A 24,482-nucleotide genomic window follows, 5' to 3' on the forward strand; every position below is an offset into this window, starting at 1 on the left:
TCATAAGTACAAGCCAGTGGTGTGTGTTTATATATATACTTTTCCATTGAAGGTCAAGTGTTCAATAGAACCATAGGAATGTGTGTGTGACTCTATATAGATATATATATATATATATAGATATATATATATATATCATCATTTTTTGAACTTAAATAAAATTAAAAAATCAGTTTTTTTATTTATTACTTTTTTTTTTAATACATGAATGGCATTTAAATTATAATGTTTTTCTTATTTCTCTTTAAATATTACTGTATTTCTTACTATATTTTATAATAATTTTTTAAAAAAAAGAAAAAAATGAAAAAGGGATTGCCATGTTTACACCATTGTTTAAAAATAGATATGACAAATATTATCTCAATTTATATTGTTTTTTAGGGCATGACCCCAGTGTTTTTCCCTTTCTTTCTAGGATGGGAAGGTATTTGAGGTCTATCCTCTTCCTGTAATATTTATAATAAAATATTCCATTCATTTAGAAAAAACATAAAAATCTCAATTTAGCAGTCATATTTGTGTAAAGTGAAACATCATAAAATAAAGTTGTTGACCCCAAGTTCCCAAAGATATTGGGTAATTTTGATGGTAACAAACAATTGAAAGTGTAAGTACCAATTGTTTACTTGAGTATGTGTTATTCTGGTCATTTATTTAAAACTCAAGTACATAATGAATCAATGACAAAGGAAACAAAGGAAAAGGATACAAGTCTTGAAAAACGATCTTATTGAAGACAAGACTATTGGTTCTAATCTATAGTCTTGGTTTGTAAATTTGTGTAATTTTGGAACCTTGACAAAAGTTTGTTAAAAGCATCTTAACTCAAAACAATACGTCTGGTGGTAAGATTTGCCCTGAGATTATTTTTTTGGGAAAATGTTTTCAAGAACATCAGCAATTCTTCAATTCCCTATGTTGTTTTTATCATAAATAAATAAACAAATACTAAAATATAAATAGCTGAACAAAGAATTCCCTTTGAAAGCAACAGCAGCCCATTAGATATAGTCCTCCCACCTATAGACAGGGAAGGGAATCATCTTTCAAAGCTTGATGGTCCTTGTCACATTTCTCCACATATTTTGTATATGTATATATATAGTTCAATCATTTCTGTTCAAACAAATTCATAACCTTGATCTAAAAATAAAAGATAAACTGTAAAAGGCAACACATAACACTAGAAAACACACACACAAAAGGCAAATATTTCCCGCCATCAAAATACTTGAAATTCAGAAGAAACAGCCAAAACCTAAAAGCAGCTCTATTCACAACTGTGCCTTCACTAAGCAATTATGAAAACATCTTTCATCCTTTACAGTGTTTTTAACAATGCATTAGAGAAAAAATTAAAGAAAAAAAAAAAGGTTCACCTTTTGAGCGGCTTATAGAGGACAACTGTTACATACTTCGACTGGTACCTATGAGTCAAACCCAGAGCAACCACAGACTGAGATGCCCATCCTTTCTCTATGAAAACATGATTTAGCACAACATGTTGGGGTTTTGAAGAAGGAGGAGGAGGAGGAGCAGCAGCAGCAGCAGCTTCATCGGAGTTATCCATACCTAGGACAGTTAGATGGAGCTGGGGTGGAACTACCACTGGATCCTTCGCAAAGTCTTCATCCCCTGGGAAAGTTTGACCGTAGCTGGAGTCCGGTGATGGTGGGGCCTCAAACTCCGCCACACTTTCGAGGTTTTCTGGCACATAATCCTGCAAAAGACACAGAATCTAAGAATTTGGGCATGTTGAGATAAAATATACAGAAAAGAAAAGGAAAAGAAAAGGAGCTAATAGCATTAAGAAAAACAAGTTCTCATACAGTTTTTCCATTTCCCTCACTCTCCTTTTAAGAGTTGATGCAGAAAAGGTAGTAAATAGATGTACATCTCATATGAACTAATATGTCTATGCAAGTATTAATAAAAAAACTACACACAAAATGTATAAATTACGTCTTACAGAATGTTAACAAGCATGCCGAGCAGGATTTGGGTCTGCTAGTCTGGAGCAGACTGTTGCATGCACAAAATATAGAATACTTGTGTACATACACACAATAGCTTCAACTAAAAAAAAAAAAAAAAGAAGCATTCTCAAAAATATCATTTAGCATTTGGAATCTATTTTATTAGGCTAACACGTCTGGTTTTAAGTTTGTATTGTTCGATACATACCCTGGTTAGTTACTAGTTGATAGAAAAACAGGTAAAACATTAGTTTGAGATCATTTGAACTTTTACAGCTCATTCAAAACTCCACAAGTCCTGCTTCCTTTGAATTGATGACTGGCTTGAGGAAACCAAGCGTAGACAGACAATTGTACAATGAGAAGCACATGCATTATTACAAAAAGTATACACACACACGCACACGTATATATGAGAAAGTGAGGAGCATGTGTATAGCACATTACTAATGCCAGCATGGTGGCATTTGTTAGGTAGACCACTATGAATGTTGCAGTTCAATGCATTATTTCTCTTGCTCTCATAAAGCAACTATCAATCAATGGATGATATTGGCTACAGATTTACCACACAGATTTACCATGGAAGAGCCAAACTTAAAATGGTGTGAGCCTTGGGCACTATCACAGGTATAATAGCATCCAATACCTGACATGATACTAATTCGTTACAATACCCATGCTACATAAAATAAAATTTTTGATCTAGAAAGTCTATGATTGGGATTAAGATTTTTGGAGTATTTAATTCAGTGGGAGTTTATCTTTTTTTTCTTTTCTTTGTTTTTTTGTTCTTCAAAAAAAATAAAAAAATAAAAAAAATAAAAAGAAGTATTTTGCAATTAGAAATTCACATGACAATTTTGATGGTGGTAGTCTGTTTAGAGAGGTGATTTCAGTGGTTTATTCCCTGTTTTAGATCCTACAGCATATATATATTTTTTTTAAAGCCTTTTGATCTGCTTTGGTTAGAAAATAAGGATTTTAGTGCTTTAGGCGCATGATTCAGAGGCTTGAAGGATGCTTCGCCCCCTCCCACTTGGAATTCTCCTTGTTCTACCTCTCTTAATTCAAGAATACAACCATGACTATAGTTCTAGTAGATACTTCTAGGAAGCTTTAGCAACAAAAATAGAAACATGGAGAAAGACTTTAGAAGCAAAAGGCTTAAAAATTAGTAAACTAAAACAGAATATAAAGAATGTAAATTTGATAAACTAACAAATGATGACATTATAGATACTACAATCGAGGATCAAAGAGTTACTCAAAATAATTATTTCTGTTACTTAGGATCAATACTACAAAGAGATGGGGAGAAAGATGATTAGATGGTGATGTAGTGAGTAGAATTGGAGTAGGGGTCAAAATTGAGAAAAGCGTGGTATAGTTTGTGACAAAAGAATACCAAATAAATTAGGAGGGAAATTCTATCGAACAGTTATTAGACCAGCTATATTGTATGGAGTGGAGTTCTGGGCATAGAAAAAGACACAAGAACAACGCATACATATTGTGAAAATGGGGATGCTATGTTGGATGATTTGAATAAGTAGAATAACTAAAAAAGAAAAGATTGATAATATGCGGGTGAGGGGAACACTTGGTACAGTGCCTATAAACAATAAAATTAGAAAAAGTAGACTTAGGTGGTATCGTCGCATTCATCATAGACTTGATGATGCACCGGTTAGAAGAGGAAGAGTTGTTTGGCTAGAAGGTAAGCGTCAAAGGCGCCAACCAAAACTTACATGGGAGGAAGTAATTTAAAACGAATTTTAAGAAATTAAATTTAAGAGAACATGGTATACAATAAAAAAAAATGGAAAAAGAGAATTCATGTGGTGAACGCCATCCATAACCACTAAGCTTCACAAAAAGGCCACTGTGCTGGGGATCTGTATATATTAATGATGTCCCCACAAAGTATATTACTGGAGTACAGGAGTACATCTACACAAAACTGTAGGTCTTCATGGTTAGTACCATCGACAAAACCAGCATCAAGACAATGGCCATTGAAGTAAAGAATAAGACTCATTTTGGATAGATAATGTAGAAATGACTGGATCTGAGTTCAATAATCGATCAGTGTACCTTAAATTTAGAATTATTTGGAATCCACATATGTGGATATAAATTAACAACGATGTGGATGGATTCCAGATAACAAAGGGAGATATTTGGAACCCACGGATAGATTCTATTTAGGATCCTATTAAAATATCTCTCTGCTTACTCTTCCTACTCCATCTTCTTTCTTAGAGCTCTAGATCCAAAACTCCTACAGATTTGTGATGGGAATTTTGAATACCTTAATTTCACATCAATTTATGCAAGAAAAGCCTATGAAATTTGGTAAGGAAGATGGCAGATCGAAAGACAGAGGAGAAAGTGTTGTACAACAGTAAAAGCAAAAGAAGCAAGCTAATACAACATTAAAGAATTATTGCATTATGATAGAGATGATGTCAGTAAATCAATTTGAATTTATATCCGAGAAGTCAGTGATGGAGACTATTTACTTATCAAGAAATGTGGTTGGGGAGGGGCTTGATGAGTGGAGTTGGGTGGCTTCTAGCCATGGGAGATTTGAGATGCGTTCCTTCTATCAAAGATTGGTTGCTTGCGAGACCTATTTTTTCTTAGAAAGCAATTTGACACACAAAAGCCCACTTACAGTGGCTTTTTTTGGGTGGGCTTTACACCCGACATTCCAGTTTAAGTTCTTTATTATTTTGGGTTAAAGGATGGCATTTTAAATCTTTGGAGGACTTCATAGATTTTATTAAGGAAACAATGCAAAGATATATGGAGAAAGAAAGATCTTCATACGGTTATATTGATTTAGGAAAAACCTCTTATAAGGTACTTGAGGGCCTTTGAAAAGAAAGGAGTCACAAAGGGATATCATTATCATCTACATCATTCATGCCTTAATCCTATATGAATGGGCTCGGCCACATGAATTCTCTTTTTCAATCTTTTATATTACAAGCCATCTCTCCTATAATATTTAACTTTTTTTAAATCATTTCATTCCATGTTAACTCTGGTCACGCTCTTTGCCTCTACTCCTGACTGGACAGCATCTATAGATCCTCTTTGGATATGTCCATACCACCAAAGTCTATTTTCCCTTATCTTGTCACAAATAGGTGCGACTCCACATGTCCACTGCTGGGATTCTTTGGTCATTATAAAATAGCTGACCAATAATTGTTCGATTAGATTTTCCTTTAATTTGTCTGTTATTCTCTTATCTCAGTTGTGGGAAAGCCCATAGGAATATGCATTCATAGGTGAACCTAAATGTACCAGCAATCCAGCCACAAAACTGATTTTCAACAAAGACTTATGATTTGTTTGGTTGGAGGGATAGAAAAGTGGATGGAAGGGAAAGGGGAAGGGATGGATGAGGCATCCCTAGGGAAGGGAAGGTGTCTCCCTCATTTTTTGTTTGGCTGGATGGAATAGATAGTAGAAGGGATGGATGTGGTGACATATTTTTTTTGTTTGGTTGGAAGGAAGGAAAGAGAGTTTTTTATATTGTTTTTACTAATATACCCTCATTATATGAAATTATAAAAAAAATATCCATTCAAAATTATGCAACAATAAGGTTAAAAATAGATATTAAAGACTTGTTGGTTATTATCTTATTTTCTCTCTCCTCTTCCCCCCAGTTTTGGGCGGATAGAAAATTACAAAGGAAGGAGGGATGTATCCTCCCTCTCATCCATCCCTCCAACCAAACATAGCATTAGAAAATAAAAGGGAAAACTATGAAATACAAGAATGTTATTCTACAGAGCAGATGCTTCAGATTTAGGAAATTACATATTTCAAAATAGCAGTAACTCATCTGTCTTTAAAGCAAAAATTTCTCTACATATCCATGCAAGCTCCTAATACGTATCAACTAGAGTGCCTTATGCCTGATGTTTCATGCCTGTAATCCATTTTACAGCATATTTTGGATGGGTTGCAAGGTGATAATTACACTTACATGGACATCAAGAAGGTTACAAACACGGCCCATTTCATCAGCAACGAAAGGAAGATCTGGAATATATCTCCATTCACCATCCACGATGAACTTGTAATGGTATATGCCCAATGGCAGTACCAAAAGAATGGAGTAATCCTTACCTGATTTTTGCAGTGCCTTCCTGCAAGTAGAAGACATCAATTAACTGTATTAATTTTCTATATAATGGAATCTTGACTTTTGCTAAAATCAATTAAATGAAGACGGGTAGAACTTACCTTGTCCAGTTGTCCCAAGAGCCTTCAACAGCTACGTCATTCCCACCATAGTTCCATGTTATCAAAGTAGGTATTCGCTCAGGAGAAAGATCAACAGCACCATGGGATTCATTCTGCCACATTTGATTGAAAGATGGAGGACCATCACCCCTTTGCAAAGGAGCTACCGGAACCTACACATGCACAAAAGATATCAGGTTTGTCTGCTGCATTTTGGAAAGCTAACAATTTGGGACTACAGCTTTTAATTTAGTATTATTAGGACTGCAATAATGCAAGAATTTTTACAAGGTTGCTGCAGCTATCATTAATGTAAAATTCATCCAAGTCATACAAGATAATATTGACATCAGTGAAACAGCAGAATGATAGACAAACATCAATTTCCTTAAGAGGAGAGGCTACTTCAATGCCAATAAAGTAGAGAAGTGAACCAAGATCCTTTATTTCAAATTGTTGCTAAAATTGTGACTTCAAAAGTGTAATGCCAGTTGTGTCATCACCCGTCAAGAGTCATGTCATCAACATATAAGAGGAGAATAATGCGACTAGCTGAAGTAAAACAAAGAAAAAGAGTTGAATATAAACTTCCTAAGCCAAATGCCCATTTAGGAAGGCATTTTTAGCATCCATCTGTGAAAGGTCCCATTCACAAACTGTTGCGACAGCAATCAATGTGCGAAAAGTTGTCATATTAGCAACAGGAGCAAAAGTCTCAATCATAATCAATATCATACTCTTATGTGAATCCCCTTGCAACCAAAGAAGGCTTATATCGCTGTATGGAACCATTAGACTTAACAACCAACTACATGTGTAATACATGTCCACATTGGTATATGTGACTCACAAACAGATACCAATGTGGACACCTATTTTGGGACGGAGGGAGTATTACTTATATAATGTTGGGTGCTTGTGTGTAATTTTTGAAACTTGTTAGAATAAACAGAACGTGGTGGAAGGATGAAAATATTATTTTCATTTTTTCTCTCTTTCCCCATCTCTCTCTTTTTCTCTACTCCTCTTTCTTCTCTTTTTCTTCTTCTTCTTGTACTTTACTCTTGATTTGATAGTAGTGGGATTAGGTGGGACGTGCATTTTAGGCATTCTTTTCAAGATTGGGAGATGGATGAGGTATGTGTTCTTCTAGATATGTTGTATCAACAAGAGGCAATTAGCAGAGGTAATGGTGATCTTTTGTGGGTCCCCTCTACCCATGGTAGATTCGATGTCCGGTCCATGTTTCTATGCCTATCCAACTTTGTTGGCCTTGATTTTCCATGGAAGACCATATGGTGCTTTAAGGCTCCGCTTAGAGTGGCATTCTCTGTATGGACTGTCGTATGGGGCAAGATTTTAACGCTTCACAACTTGAGGAAGAGAGGCAACACTATTGTTAATTGGTGCTGCCTTTGCAAACGAGATGGTGAGTCTGCGGATCATATCCTCCTGCATTGTCCCGTGGCGTACGACTGTTGGAATCTTATATTTGGCATATTTGGTATGCTTTGGGTAATGCCTCGATCTTCTAAGGGTCTAATTAACGCGTGGAGGGGATGCTACGTGAGGAGCAGCGTACGCGACTATTGGAGGACAATTCCACATTGCGTTTGGTGGTGCATTTGGAATGAGAGGAATAGCAGAATGTTCGAAGGGAAGGAGTCGTCCATGGCGACACTAAAACTTCATATTATTCGTGTACCAAACCCCATGTACCAATTTTAAGCAAAGAAAAAAGCTCCTCTATAGCTTGATGCCAATGAGGATCAAGAACAGCCTCCTTATAGGAGATAGGTTCAGAAAGCGAATGAATAGATGCCAAAATGGGGCAGAAATTAGCAAAATAACAAGAATTAGAAAAACCAAATGGCCAAAACATTTCTAAACTCGCAAAGGATAGCGGTGAGGTGCAATATCCACCGTTGAAAGAGAGAATATATGAAAACGTATATATTATTGAGTTAATGATACAATGGGGTTTATATAGGATAAGCTACAGGAGTAAGTAAGTGGAAAACAAGCAAACCCTATACATAGTAATGCTACACATAGTAATGAGGGGTAGGTGAAGGCGGCTACAGAATGCATAAAAATCTAGTAAATCCTAGTATACAATGTAATCTAGCTGTGCACATGTGAGTGTGACAGCTAATAATACATGTGTGACAGCTCATACTATACTGTACAACATCCACATTATCAGAATCCAATGAAGAACCAGCCGAGAGAGGTGGAAATGTACCTGCATAAGAAATAGTTGTATTCCTACGATTGTAAGTGTAAATAATAGGAGGAGGGACAACAAAAGTGGATGTAGGAACAAAGGAAGGAGAAACATCTAGAAGAGTACTGGAAATGTCGTCAGAAAAGGGAACAGAGGAAGACGGAGCATCTAGAAGAGTACTGGAAATGTCATCAGAAAAGGGATCAATGTAAAGAAGATCAGACTTACTCAAAGTGTTAGAAATAGTATGAACAATGAAGAAAGGAATGTGCTCGAGGAACACTACATGACGAGACACATACAATCTGTGTGTAACAAATATAACATGATTTCTTGAGATTGTTTACTCCAAGGAGTTCAAAGTTTAGATACCTAGAATTCTGAAGAATTAAGACCATTTTTGTACCTGCTATTTTCGTCTCATTGACTTGTTGCATTATAATTCAAGTTTTGGCTACAGCAAAGTTATTAAGACTACAAATAAATAAATTAATAACTGAAAATTTATAAAAAGGCGTTCAAAAGGGGAACGCGTCCTTCGAAAACAAAAGAAGGCCAAATAGGGCCTCTAAACCCTCATCAGATCCAAAAACTCTACAAGCTCATCCAAGGATTTACAATTTCTTCCTAGAACCCAACAAATAGACACAAAGGAGTGAGAGTCACGAGCTTAGGCCCCCACTATACAGCCTCTCCAAGCCTCTGGTAGACCGAGGCATAACCCAATGAATCCCAAACAAACCCAAAAACATAAGCCAGCAATCTCGGGCCACTAGGCAATTTAAAAGAAGATGATCAACCGTTTCCTTGCCATTTTTGCACATGCAACACCAATTCACTACGATCTGTCTTCTTCTTTGTAGGTTGTCTTGGGTCAAGATCTTTCCCAAAACAGAGATGTCCATATAAAAAAAGCTACTCTGAGAGGCGCTTTTGTTCGCCAAACGGCCCTCCATGGAAATGATAATCCAAGAGCATCCACCAAACAACGATAAAATGACCGAACCTCAAAGCGCCCATGTGAATATGGAATCCAAACTAAACTCAAAGCATAAAATAGAAAAGAAAAAAAAAATACCATTCCCATCACCAGCCAAGTTAATTCTTAAACATCACATCAGAAAAGAAAAAAAATTCCAAACGGAACTCAAAGTATAAAACAGGAAAAAAAAAATTAAAATAAAAAAAAATAGAAGAAGAAAAAATTATCATTCCCATCACCATTAGCATCAAAGGAATTCAATGGCTCATGATGTTTTAATAGTTATTCAATGTTTCCCATGCTAACAAGATCAATTAATTCATTCAACTCTCTTATTTCTTCATTTGTGAGATCTTTCATTGTTACTTAAAAAGTTCATTATCAAACACCTAATGAGAGAGAGAAGGGAAGGTTAACACAAAGTAGAGGAGTTGAGAGAGAGGTTGGAAGCAAGAGAAAAGGAGGGACTAACAAAAAAAAAAAAAAAATGGAAGATACCAAAAACGTTAATTGGGGAAAAAGGGAAGACGAAAAGATCATACCTTAACTAAAACGGGTAGCTATAGTATTTGAAGAAAAAATAATTATTAATATGTAAAGTTAGGGTTAGAGTTGTCATTTTCTTTATGATTGGAGTGTAGTCATACAAAAGGGGGGTGTGAATATCGCCTCCCTTGTTCGAATACTTTGTTTTTATAACTAAATTAATATAAATATATATATTTTTTTTTTTGATAAGTACGATTTGATTAAAGGAGCTCAAAAGGGGAGCGGTCCAAAAGGAAACAGAGGCCGTCCAGAATGACACTATAACTTTAAGCTATCAACAAAATCCAAAAGACAATTCATAGAATTACTATCCCGCCCAGTGACCCAAAAGAATAAAGAAGATAAAATATTGTATTTAAGAGACCAAATAGGAGACTCCTCTCCCTCAAAGGATATCCTATTCCTCTAGCGCCACAAACCCCACCAAATACAAAGGGAGTAGCCCTCCAAGCATCTCTGACTCAGCTCTCTATTGTACACCCTTTCCAAGTCTCTAACATGTCCACTGTGGATTCTAGAAAACCCATAGAAGACCAAAAGCAGACAAAAACATAAACCAAACATCCCTCGCCACCGAGCAATGAAGGAGAAAGGTTCACAGATTCACCCAACTTCTTACACATGCAGCACCAGTTAAACACAATTTGACGTCTCCTTTAAAGATTGTCGAGATTAAAGATACTCCCCAGAGGAGGAGTCCACGAGATGAAAGCCACCTTTAGGGGAGCTTTCGTCCTCCAAATAGCTTGTCAAGGGAAAGCGGGGCCAGGAAGCTCCCGATACTGTAGTAGAAAGACCTAACCTCAAACACCCTTTTCGTGGTACCCACCCACACCATCTCGTCCATGCCCACCCTGAACTCCACCTGGCAATAAATTAAGGCTAGGAAGTCTGTAACCTCCAAAAGTTCCCAATCGTGGAACTCTCTACGGAACTGCACATCCCAAGTCAACCTCCCATTATTGACCCTAGACTGCCCTCTCCATCTCCCTCCCTAGAGTTCATATTAATATAAATATGAATGGTTATTCTAGTTAACAAAGAAGATGTAAATTAGTGGTTAATTGTAGTGTAAACCACATAGAACGCTTGGATTGAATCAACTTAAGTACTACTACTTGTATTTCTTAAAACACGAACCAACAGTTTTAACTGCAACTAACAGCCATAACACCAATTTAACGAATCCAACCAGTTTGTACCAGTTTGTTACAATTTTTATTCACCAACTTAATCTTTTAGAAAGCCAAAATTCCTTTAAGTGTTGCAGTCACTGTTATTCTAATCAAAGTTAATATAATTTTCTAAAATTTATATATATATATATATATATATATATATATATATATATAAACAAAACATGTTTATGCAGTCAAAGCTAATGTAACTTTCTGAAATATATATATATATATATATATATATATATATATATATATATATATACGTATAACATACAAAGTACTGTTCAAACTAAAAACAAACTTGGACATGTGATCAATGATCCTCACAAAATTGTGTGATTCACAGTAAATGAAATTCCTAATCACTGAGGTGGGAATTAGAACTCCTATGTTTTAGTAGAACAACAGTGCCCTCTGGCACTCAGGAATTTTCGTTCTCAAGAATCTCGTCAAATGCAAAACAAAATTTTGATAATTGCTTGAAATTTGCAACTCCCAAGTAAAAAAGACTAGTCACTTTATGGGAAATTCTATACCAGGAGAAAAAGGGGTATGTGAATTTTTTTTGTTGGAGGTTGTTTCTCATAAGAGAGGAATGAGTATGGCTTCTACCTAAAAAACACAATAATAATCATAATCAAAATAATTATAACAGTAATCAAACAACAACCGGCCTAGTTATTTCATCCTTTTTTGGTGTGTAGTTATTTAACAATATAAAAATCATAAAGTCAGAAACAATCAAGTTGTCAAAAATTAATCTGACCTTGGGAGCTTAAATGATAATCAAGTCATAAATTATCCAAATTATAAGTGTTCTTTAAATATTAAAATATCCTAATTTAATCATGCTGGCCAGTAACTATTAAGAACCTACAAGATATCTCTTAATAAATAATAACCTATTAAGAAACAAAGCTGATTCATCAAACCCAAGGGGTTGGCCTAGTTAGAAAAGACTTTGGGCCCCAATGTCTCATCAGGTCTTAGGATCGATTCGACCTAGGTGCAAACAGGACACAGTCCGAGCTTTACCCAATCTCTGTGTGTGTGTGTGTGTGTGTGTGTGTTGGTGGGGGAGCTTGCACAAGTCCTGTGGATTAGTCGGGGCAAAGCCCCGGACACCCCGGTTATCGAAAAAAAAAAAACTGATCCATCAATTATTTCACTAACCAGAAGCAACTTGCAAAGAGAATTTATTAAAATTCTATTTAGACAATAAAACAATTACACTTTCACATACTTTTAAAATAAAACATTATAAAATTGTATGGAAATTGTTCTGATTGAGCCATCAACAAACCCCTTACAGAATGAAGTATGGATATTTATGATTGGGCTTGTCATTGGAATTCAATTCACCATGATCATGAGTCGTGACACATTTTACATTCCACCTTGTACCTTTTGGATTGTTAACTCCTAAAATTTCACCTTTACCTTGGCCCATGGCTAATCCAAAACCTGATGGTTTTTAGATGCTATACATTGCAAATTGTAGTAAAGATCATAACAACCTCTCTTTTACTTTCTTGTCAAGTCTCCTGAACAATAGAAAATCAAAAATAAAAAAATTCTCCCACAAATATGTTTTTGGAATCTTTTTCATTCTTCTATGGAAATAGATCTGATTGAGCCATCCTCCTACCCCCTTACAGGATGAAGTTTGGACATTTATGAATGGGTTTGTCGTTGGAATTGGAATTAAATTCACCACCATCGGGCCACTTTTTCCATTCCACCTTGTACCTTTTGGATCATTAACTCTTCAAATCCCACCTTTACTTTGGCCCGTGGCTAATCCAACAACTGATTTTTTTTTTTCATAAATAAATCCTGATGGTTTTTAGATGTTACGTGTTGCAAACTGTAGTAAGTTCACTACAACCTCAGTTTTACTTTCTTGTCAAGTCTCCGAACAATAGAAAATCAAAGAAATTCTCTCCCACAGAAGTATACTTTTGGAATCTATTTCATTCTTCTTCACTTACTTTCACATTATCAGGGAAGGAAACAAAACCTCAGAAAATATAATTTGGACCTTCAATTATTTCATTTAACCAGAAATAACATACATAAAATTTCAATTTTAAAAAAGAAATAGGAAAGAAAACATATAGAGAGACGGTTACAATGAACTCAAGCCTTTTTTTTAGTTTTTTTTATAAGTTATGAACTCGAGACTTTTGAAGGATGAAAAAACTACATTTCATTTGCAAAGCTTTTGGCAGGTAGGAAATAGAATAAGGAGCTGTCAAAAGAGGCAAAGAATGGGTAAACACAACTTGCAAGGTTGCACCTAATGCACCATGTCAAACACTTGGATTGAATGTGGAGAAAGCACGGACACATTGATGCAGTCAATAGTGTCTTGAAAAGTGTGTAGATTGATGCAGTCAGTAGTGTCTTGAAAAGGTTTAGTCAAAATTTATTAACTAGTAATTATTGTATGTCAACCTGAAGATGTCATGGAATCGTAAAAGCTGTTACTAATGCTTTGTACCTAGCTTAAAAGTCAGTTTAGAAAAAAGTCAAGTGTAATTAATAGTTGTCTTATAAAGAGTAAAGTGTAATGAATAGTTGACTTCCCTCTGATACAGCTGTTGGTAAAAGGAGGTAACCTCTCTACTAATATCCTTTTCTTTACTCAACAGAGTACCCACAATACGAAGCCTCAATATATGATTACTCCTTCGATTAGCATTAGTCAGTCAGTCTGTGAAATAATCTTGTATCCCTATATCCTTCCTTAAGGCTATGTTTTGTATAACGGGAGGGAAAAGAAAAGAAAAGAAAACATTAGTTATGATGCAATTCTCGGAGTTAATCAATGGACATCATCTTTTTGACTTACCGTCGGAGGGTGCTGCCTTTACTTGGTCCAGCTGTAGGGACTCGCCCACTCTCTCCCGACTAGACAGATTTCTGATCTCTGGGGATTGGAAGGAGAAATTTCTGGATGTTGTTCAGGAGGCTTTCGCTAGGGTGACATCTGATCATATTCCGTTGGTCTTGGATTGTAGGGGATTGAGATATCACAGTACTCCTTTCAGATTCGAGAATACGTGGCTCATTTTAAGCGAAAAGTCCGGCTGTGGTGGGAGGAGGCCACGGTGGTGGGTACTTCGAGTTTCGTTTTGGCAGGGAAGCTCTGCCTCTTGAACGCAGAGCTGAAAAGATGGAATAAGGAGTTGTTCAGGAATTTGGAGTGGAGGAAGAATAGGGCTCTCGCTGATATTACTAAGATTGATCGGCTGGAAGGGGTGGATGGCATTGTGGAGACTCGGCATGTTAGGGAGGAGTTTGCTAGGCAGAAATTGCATATATTGCTGTTTTGGAGGACATTTCGTGGCGTCAGAAATCTCGGGCTTAGTGGCTTAAGGAGGGAGACCGTAATACGAAGTTCTTTCATAGGCTTGCTAATGCACATAGGAGGGGTAATCACATCGGGAGGATACGAGTGGATGGGTCGGAGTTGTGTAGGGAGGAGAAGGTGTGTAGGGGGATTGTTTCATATTATCAGAGGCTCTACTCGGAGCCTTTAGGTTGGAGACCCCGCCTTGATGGCCTTCATTTTGACTCTATTTCAGCATTGGATAGGGACGGGCTCGAGATTCCTTTTTTTGAAGAGGAAGTGCTAAAGGCATTGAAGAGTTGTAATGGAGACAAGGCTCCGAGTCCGAATGGTTTTAGTATGAGGTTCTTGCAGGAAAGCTGGGGTGTAGTGAGAAATGAGGTGATGGGTACTTTCAATGAGTTTCATTCTAACGGGAGGTCCAAAAAGTCACTGAACGCATCTTTCATTGCCCTTATTCCTACGAAGGGTGGAACTTCCGATGTTAAGGATTTTAGACCAATAAGTTTGTTGGGGTGTATGCATTGAGGTTGAGAAAAGTTTTGGATGGTGTCATTTCAGAGTCCCATAATGCTTTTGTTGGTGGCAGGCAGATTCTTGACTCCGCTCTTATTGCCGGCGAATGTGTGGATTCTAGGTTGATTAGTGATGTTCCTGGAGTTTTGTGCAAGTTGGATACCTGGAGCTTCCTGTTGTATCTGTTAGGGATGTTGGGTTTTGGGAAGAAGTGGAGGAGATGGATTAAGGCTTGTATATCCTGTCAGATTTTCTGTGTTAGTGATTAGGTCTCCTTCCCCTTTTTTTGGCAGCTCTCAAGGCTTGACACAGGGGGACTCCCTTTCTCCTTTCCTGTTCATTATTGTTATGGAGGCCCTTAATAGGTTAATGATGGGTGCAGTGGATTTGGGATTTATCAAGGGTTTCAGGGTGGGTTCAGACTCTTCCTAGCATATGGAGATTTCTCATTTGTTGTTTGCTGATGATACCCTGGTTTTCTGTGATGCGGATGTGTCCCAGCATAGATATCTGAAGTGTGTTTTGGTTTGCTTTCAAGCAATCTCAGGTCTGAAAGTTAATGTGGGTAAGAGTGTGCTTGTCCCTGTGGGGGAGGTTCAAGATGTTGCCTCTCTTACTGCGATTCTTGGGTGTGGGACGGGATCCTTCCTCATTTCTTATCTGTTTTTGCCTTTGGGAGCTCCGTCAAGGTGGGTGGGAGGTTGGGATTCAATGATTGAACGGTTTGAATGAGTTGGATGGGTGGAAGAAGCAATATCTTTCAAAGGGCGGGAAGGTTACTCTCACAAAGAGTACGTTGTCGAACCTTCCAGCTTACTTTCTTTCTCTCTTACAGATTCCCTCGTTCGTTGCTGGAAGGATTGAGACTTTTCAACGGAATATCATGTGGGGTGGTCGGGGAGAGGAGTTCAAGGATCATCTTGTCCGTTGGGACCATGTCAGTTAGGTGGTCTTGGCATTAGGAGATTGGTCCCTTTCAACAGGGCTTTTCTTGGGAAGTGGTTGTGGAGATTCAGTAGCAAACAACATCATCTTTGGAGGAGGGTGATTTTGTGCCACTTTGGGGAGGAGACAAGCGGGTGGTCCTCTGGTCCAGTTAGACTTGCTGCTGGTGTTGGAGTGTGGAAGTCTATTCAGAATGGGCTAGGATGAGCTTTCTAAGCACATTAGATTCAGAGCTTGGGGGGGCAGGGATGTCCAGTTCTGGGAGGATTTATGGTGCAGGTTTGCCCGCTTTCTTGTCTGTTTCACGGACTTTTTACGATTGTCGTGGATATACATGCCATAGTGGCCAACTATTATGGGCTTGATAGAGGTAGGTTTTCGTGGGGCGTGCATTTTCGAGAAATCGTTTCAAGACTAGGAGTTAGACAATGTTTCTGGCTTGCTAGATCTTTTGTATAGTCAGAAGGTGGATGGTATAGGCTCTGATTCCTTATTATGGGTGCCTTCTCCTCAGGAGAGATTCGAGGTCCATTCCTTGTTCCTCCGTCTTTCCGGGTTCATGGTTCAATCTTCCCGTAGAAGACGATGTGGCAATCTAAGGCTCCTCTCACAGTGGCTTTTTTTGTGTGGACAACAGTTTAGGGCAAGATTTTAACTATGGACAATCTTAGAAAGAGAAGACAAATTACAGTCAATTGGTGCTGTCTATGTAAAAAGGATAAAGAGTTCATGGATCACCTTCTTTTGCATTGCCTTGTGGCTCGCGATTGTTGGTTGCTTTTCTTTGGTTTGTTCAGCGTCCAAATTATGCCTCGATCTGTGAAGGAGTTGATTGATGTGTGCAGGGGTAGCAGCATTAGAGCCCATGCCCGTGACATTTGGAGGGCGACCCCTCTTTGCGTTTGGTGGTGTATTTGGAAGAGCGGAATAGAAGATCTTTCGAAGGGGAGGAATCTTCCATTTGGGCTTTGAAATATGTTATTATTGGTTCTCTTTTTTAGTTGGGTGATGGGGATAAATTGTATATTTATAGAGGAAATCATTGAATTTTTGGGTTCCTCGAGTCCTTAGGACCTTCTCTTTGGATTTGGCCATTGTATAGCTCTCGGGATGCATTCCCCTTTTGAACGCTCTCTAATATATTTTTACTTATAAAAAAAATAATAATAATAAAAATTAAATTAAATTTTTTTTTTTTTTTTTTAAATTAAAATTAAAAGAAAGGAAAGGATGGTGTTAACCTCTCATTGTGATTGGTTATTAATGGGGGAAAGAAAGGACTTGGCACTTAATCATGTTTGTGTAGAAAGAAAAGGAAACTATTATAATAAATTTACAACTATACCTTTTTTGTTGGGTTATGGGGAGAGGTACATTTTATAAAGGAGATAGTTGATTTGTTTGGGTTACTTGGGCTCTTCCGGCCCCTTTTTGGCTTTGGCCGTTGTGTAGTTTTCGGGATGCGTTCCCCTCTTGAACACTTTCTAATACATATTTACTTTAAAAAAAAAAAAAAAATTACCACTATACCCTTTCACATTTAAGGGACAAATATATAGGTAAGAAGTGGTAAGACAAATATATAGGTAGGAAGTGGTGAGCATCATTTAAGCCAAAGTGACAATCTGGACACAAAGAAAAGGTTAAAAGAGATTAAAAACATGTCTGGTATTTTGATTTTCTTTTATAAAAAAAAGCGCAAAATCGGCATTAGAGAAGTTTCATTAAATAAGGGCAAAATCGGTATTAGAGGATGCAAAGTGATCAATGACATATTTTAGGGAACTTTTTTTTGGACAATCTAATCCCTCTTTATTTTTTCTTAATAAAAGTTTATTGCTTGTATTCTAATGGTCATGTAAATAAACTTGTTTAGTCTAGGACTCTGTCATCGATCACTTTGCATCACCGCCATTTTTACCATTCTATGTATTCTATCATTAAAAAATCTTATATCAAATACAAATTAATCAGTATTAAATATGTTTAAATTATTTGGTTTTCTTGTGTGAAATACCAATACTATATATAATAAGCAAAAAATGTGATAATAAAGAAAAAATTTAAATCAACTTGATATTCATATGATTATTGAAGCCAATGAAATTTCACAATAATTAGTTCCTGTTTGGGGGAGCTTCCTAGAGGCTTCAAATGGGCTTCCAATTCCAAAAAGTCCTTTTCAAAAAAATGTTGATGCTTGGTGAAACAAGAAAAAAGGAATTCTAACAAAAGTGGAAGTCCTAAGAAGTCCATTCAAACGAAGCTTGAAATACTTGCTTTTGGAACTCATTCGTCGGGAAGCAGTCTCATTTCAAGTAACAAAGTTTATAGACAAATACGCCCCCTTTTATTTCGTGAAGCTAACCGATGTTGTGCTCTATAGATAAGCAAGAATGATGAGAGATTGATCGTGATAATCTTCTACAGTTCTACTCTCATCCAAATTCCAATACTTAAGTATTTTTTCTATTAAAATTAGTTCTCTAAGAATTCTAAATAGGTGGCAATTCTAATTTTTAAGAGCAAGTTAACCTTAAGCTTTTAATTCTCAAGATCTACGCTTGAAATCCCTAATCTCTCCTTTCACCTGTTTTTCTCTCTTTTTGAATTGGGGCACAGATGCTAGTAATGGCATCTCATTGTTTTCCTTAGTCACATAAAGACGTTTCTGCCGGTGACCAGAAGAATTTTGATAGTAAAAAAATTTTTTAAAGTGGAGAGATCTTATTCATCTTCAATAATTGATGAGCCCGACAACAATGGAAGTATGAACATAAACTCTATCATCTGTGATATTTGCTTCATCACTTTAATTATATTTTCCCACTTTTACATTTTCTTTATTCTTGTTATATGCCAATTCAACTACGGGCAGGTTTGTATCCTTTCTGGAAAATTTTGAGGGTAGTTATTAAGGATAAAATTGTCAACTTAAAAGTTAAAACTACGGAAAGAATTTCAAGACTTGAATCCACCAAACAACTTTTTTTCTTCGAAATTTCTTCCTTTAAAAGGCATTCTTCAAAGGCCTTTAAATATAAGGAATTTTAAAATCAGGTAATATAGTAAAAGTAGTAATAAAAGTGCTTTAAAAAGCATCATTACCAAACCAAGGTTGCTAAAATCGTGAGTCTAGATCGTAGAATCACACGATTCTACAATTCCAACACCCCAAATCAATCTGAAGCGCACATAAAATCGCTGGTAGGATCGGTAGAATCATAGAATCAGTGTTATTTTTCTTTTTCTTTTTTGGGAGTTCGAATTTTTGGAGTTTTGATATGCATGGTTGATTGTGATTTTTTAGTGAATATAGGGGATTAGAGGCTTTTTGTTCTGTTTCTATCTTCTGTTGATTTCTTGGTTTTAATTTTCTTTAGTTTTGATCTAGTAAGTTGTTACTTGTATTAAACTATTTACTATTAGTTCAGCATTGAATGTTCATATAATAAATATTTGTTCATTCATTCCTTTAATACAATGAAGATATTTTTTATAGACAAAAACGGGGGCGTCTATCCCCAAATTTTTATACAATTAATGTTAGTTATTTGTTAATTATTATTATTATTATTTTGGATTTACTTTTTAACGAACCTTGGTCAATTCCTCTTGGACCTAAAACCTACCATATATTGTAAGTTAGTCCTGTCTCTCGTAATTCTTAATTGAATTGACGTTGCATGGTTGTCATGAGAGCTCTACCATTTGAGCTACATTCTCTTAGATATATGTACGAATTTATCCCAAGATGTATGTAACTATATTTGGAGTAGTACTTTTATATATTTTTTGTGGTTTGGAATTGCTCTTACTATATTTTAGAGATATTATTGTTTAAGAAGTTAGTTTAAATTATTTTTCTACTAGTTTGGTAGAATCTTACCATTCTCGATCCAATTCTACGTATCACCAAATGCCTAATATGTTTTTTTTACCGATAACAATTTTGTAATGACTCTACTCATAAAAGCGCTTTCACTATCACAATAGCAATGCCAAATCGGCACTGAGTCAAACACTTGGATTGAAATCAGAGAAAGCATATATAGAAATGCAGTAAATAGTGTCTTGAAAAGTGTGTATCTGATGCAGTCAATAGTGTCTTGAAAAGTGTCTAGTCAAAACATATTAACTAGTTATTACCGTATGAGAATCTGAAGATGTCAAGGAATAGTAAAAGCTGTTATGAATGCGCTGTGGCTAGCTTAAAAAGTTAATTTAGAAAAATTCAAGTGTCATTGATAGTTGTCTTACAAAAAGTCAAGTGTCCAACATTGGTCTCCCGTTATACTTCTTCGAATACAGTGCTTGGTAAAAGGAGGCAACCTCTCTACTAATATCCCTCTCGTTACTCAACCGAGCACCCTCAATACGAAGCCTCACTATATGAGTACTACTTCGATGAGCATTAGTCAGTCTGAAAGAATCTCGTATCCCTATCTCCTTCCTTAAGGCTATGTTTTGTGGCATGGGAGGGAAAAGAAAAGAGAGGGTAACATTAATTGTGAGTAAAAAGAAAAGAAAGGAAAGGATAGTGTTAACCTCTCACTGTGTTTGATTATTAATGGGAAAGGACTTTGGCACTTAATCATGTTTGTCCAAAAAAAGAAAAGGAAACTATTCTAATAAATATAACACTATGCCCTTTCACATTTAAAAGACAAATATATAGATAAGAAGTGGTAGGACAAATATAAAGATTGCCTTGAACACCATTAAACCCAAAGTGACAATCTGGATACAAAAAAAAAAGTTCAAGAGAATAAAAAAATGCCCTGTATTTTCATTTTCTTTTATAAAGATAAAGGCAAAATCAGTAATAGAGAGGTTTCATTAAACTTGGTAGCCCTATCCTTCCATCTCCTCCCACTTTTGGGAGGATAACAAACCCACCCATACGGACGATTAAAATTTTCATCCACTTGATGGGTGTCCCTAAAACTCAAAATGCTGAATGCCTAAAAACGAATATGCAAAGTAGCATCACTGACCAACAAAAAATTCTATTAGATATGGAGAGAGAAGGGTAAAAGAGTTATTTCAATCCCAATTTTAATTTTTCCATAATCTTTTGTTTCTCTGACCATTTTCTTTCTTTTTGGCTTAATATGAGTGGGTTCTTTCTATAAAACAAATGATGACCATAGATAAATGGACAACATGAGTAATTTAATAAATTGCAAACAGGAGATAAATATAATTGAAACCCAACTTGATAATCAATCATCCACATATTATAGTGAGACAATGACAGCAAACTAAAATTCAATGTGTTTAATGAACATGTATATATATATAGAGAGAGAGAGAGATAGAGAGAGAGGAAGAGGTGTGGAAAGAAACCTGAGGAGCGAACATGAGGGGAGATCGAGAGCGTCCAGGGCTCTGAGGAGGTGTATTCGCCATTGAATCGAAAGAACCGACGCGGCCCGGAGGATGCGAGTTTGGCGCATACGGGAAAGCACCGGAGGAGGAGGAGACGGAGGATTCATCTACATTGGATCTTGAATCATTGGCCTCCTCTTCTCTCCCGTTTGCATTGCCCATCGTCACTCCCTCCCTCTGTCTTGCTTTCGCAATCACAAACTGACCACTTCGATCGACGATCTACGAATGAATGAATGAATGAATTTTCTCTTCTTTTCTTTTCTGGTTAGAAAGAGAGAGAAAAACAAAAACAAAAAAAAGTTGAACTTCTGTTCTATTCTTCTATACTTTCTGTAACCGCAGAAGAGAAAGTAGAAGAGGACAGAGGGAGAATGCAGGTGGGGAAGGTGGGCAGGCAGAGTGGTGATGGTGTGTTGACGTGTTTTGTTGTATTTTTGTTATTTATTTATTAGAAATGGATAAGAATAAGGTTGTGTAAGTGAGACGCAATTTCCATTTATTTACACGGATATTGACATTACCACGTGCCCACTGTCTCCAACCGGTTTACAGTATTTATATTTATGGCTGACACGCTGGATTTGCTCTATTCTACTCGGATGAAATCTAAAAATTAAATTCAAAATAGAAAATTACACGCAATATTTTAAAAGAAGTGATATTCATACTCCATTCTTTTATAATTTGTATTATAATTTTAAATAAAATAATAATTTTAACTTTAATTTTATAAATAAATACTTATTATTTTTTAAATGACACAAATGTTCTTTCAAATTTTATCTCCTTATCTCTAATTTTTAATTTTTGTAGGCCTCTTTTGACAAGAAAATAAAAATAAAAAAATCTCTATTAAATAAGTTATCTCGTTTGATAAGATCAATATATATATATATATATATATATATATATATATATATATATATATATCTTCTTTTGAACATAATCCATAAAAAATTACCAAAAAAAAAAATTACCTCTTTTAACATGGTTGAACAACAAAAATGTCTTTGTTGAATAAATATTTCTTTCGATTGTGCCAAAAAAAAAAAAAAAAATCGCTATGGAATAAATTATCTGTTTTGATTGCCAAAAATAAAATTATTAGTATGAAATAAATTATTTTTTTTAGAGTACTTATGGAGAAAACAAAAAAAAAAGAAAAAAATAGTATAAAAAGTTAAGAGTTGTATAAAGGATAGTTATAACATTATCCATTAAGGAATACTCCCTCGTCCCTAATTAGTAGTCAATTTTTCTTATTTTACATGTCCCAAATTAATTGTCAAAGTCAAAGCATCTTTTCATTATATTTCCATCATTGTCCTTTATCTTTTTTAAAAATTTCAAACTTTGTAACTATATATATTTAAATTAAAAAGGACAATTTGGTAATTTTAAAAGGGGACAATGCATTAATTGCATGTTCCCTTAAAAACTCTAATTTCTAAACATTGGCATCTATTTAGAGACAGATCATAGTATATTAATGAATCGAAATATTTTCTTGTCAATTCCTTTAAAAAAAAAAAGATAAATAGAGTACAATTGGAGAAAAGTAGAATTCGAATATGGCCTCCCCATTTTAATTTAGAAAACAATATTGTGTTTGGAAAACCAAATAGATGTCCTAGATTATATTTTGAAAAAGTCTAGAACAAAACTTGTTTTAAATTTTTTTCTATCCTAAATTTAAGGTTTCGATTTGATACCATCACTTTCTTATTGTAAAATCCAATCCAAATAGATGTGAACCTATGTAATAGGATCTGTCAAATGAGTCCTTCGATTTTTATGTAATTTTTTTTCTTAAATATTTTTAAAAGTGGATTTTTTTTTTTTTTCCTTCTTAATTTAAATGGTTGAGATCGAAGTCTAATAAAAATTTATATTAAAAAACAAAAAAAAAAAAACTTTAGGATGTTAGTTCCAATAAAAATTAAATGGTTTTGTTGAATTCAAAAATCAAATAAGGAGCAAAATAGATGATGTGCTTGCTTTACGTTACGCCAATGGCCCAATTCATTGCCCGAGCCAGTGAGAGTTTTTGCACTCAAATTTGACATTGGTCCCACCACTACAAGAGATGAAGAGAATGTCGAGCAAGTATATCGTTGACCGAATCTACTTGACAACGTTACTCAATCTGCGGTGTAACGAAATTAAACATGTATCGATATTACGCTTACGCATAAAGATCAAAATGTACTGGTACTTTATTTTTTACGATATAATTTAACAGAGATGAATTCTTAGTAAATTTTTTTTTTCTTTAACATTATCCAACACAAATAATTATTTATTTATGAAATTTAATTAAGGATTAAATGCAAAAAAAACTCCTGAACTATTGCCATATCAGCAACAAACCCCCAGAACTACAAAAAATGCAACTAACCCCCTGAATTATGCAATTTTGTTACAGATGACCCCATCCGGCAAGTCTCCGGCAGGTTTTGACCGTAACAGTGCATAAGTTGAATATAAATGACCATAGTGCCCTTATACACATGAAAGGACAAAAATACCCTTAATTGTTATGATTACAACCAAACAAGTCTATTACTTATAATGAGACAGCCAAACACCCCTCAACGGTACGCTTCTGGAACCTGGCACGAGCACCACAACCACCGAACTTCTTGGGCTCGCAGCGTTTGGGGTCGGCCACCAGGAGGGCGCAATCGTAGCGAACGAGGATGTCCTTGATCTCTTTCTTGGATTGCTCGTCGACGTATTTCTGTTAGTAGGCGATGAGGGCTTTGGCAATGGACTGACGGATGGCGTAGATCTGGGAGGTGTGACCACCGCCTTTGACTCTGATCCTCGTGTCGACGCCGGCAAAGCGATGGCAACCCAGGAGGTGTTGTCTGATATCGGTTGACTCCGCTGGGACGTTTTGTTTTGCCTTCACACCAACATCCTTGGCATTGTCTATTATCAGTAACGTACAACAGCAGGGGACACGTGTCAGTTATGACCTTAAAGGGTTATTAGGCTGTGTTTTGGAAAGATCGACAAATTTTTCTCTAGCACTCTGTTCAACGCCGGGCTCTGGTCGTATCAATCTCCTTCTTTGTTTGTG

The 24,482-nt window shown here is 35.9% G+C and overlaps 1 protein-coding gene across 1 annotated transcript; it reads right to left on the bottom strand.

Moving 5' to 3' along the window:
* Window positions 1-1,187: 1,187 nt before the first annotated feature.
* LOC132268170 (SNF1-related protein kinase regulatory subunit beta-1) lies at window positions 1,188-21,820 on the bottom strand. The gene is made up of 4 exons (XM_059768948.1): window positions 21,353-21,820; window positions 6,249-6,421; window positions 5,989-6,151; window positions 1,188-1,723 (listed from the first exon to the last, which is right to left on the bottom strand). The coding sequence occupies exons 1-4, from the start codon at window positions 21,554-21,556 to the stop codon at window positions 1,379-1,381; spliced, it is 885 nt and encodes a 294-aa protein (XP_059624931.1). The 5' UTR covers window positions 21,557-21,820; the 3' UTR covers window positions 1,188-1,378.
* Between the last annotated feature and the right edge of the window lie 2,662 nt (window positions 21,821-24,482).

This window comes from Cornus florida, unplaced genomic scaffold, assembly GCF_030987335.1.
Source record: "Cornus florida cultivar Cherokee Brave unplaced genomic scaffold, ASM3098733v1 CherokeeBrave_3.0.0_Hap2_Chr08, whole genome shotgun sequence".
Taxonomy (NCBI): domain Eukaryota; kingdom Viridiplantae; phylum Streptophyta; class Magnoliopsida; order Cornales; family Cornaceae; genus Cornus; species Cornus florida.

Bases quoted from the DNA above. Each gene is read 5' to 3' on its own strand.
- LOC132268170 (XM_059768948.1), bottom strand. From the start codon at position 21,556: ATGGGCAATGCAAACGGGAGAGAAGAGGAGGCCAATGATTCAAGATCC. The intron at 6,152-6,248 runs GTAAGTTCTACC...TTCTACTTGCAG, and splicing joins TCTTGGGACAACTGGACAAG to GAAGGCACTGCAAAAATCAG. The intron at 1,724-5,988 runs GTAAGTGTAATT...TGTCTTTTGCAG, and splicing joins GTAACCTTCTTGATGTCCAT to GATTATGTGCCAGAAAACCT.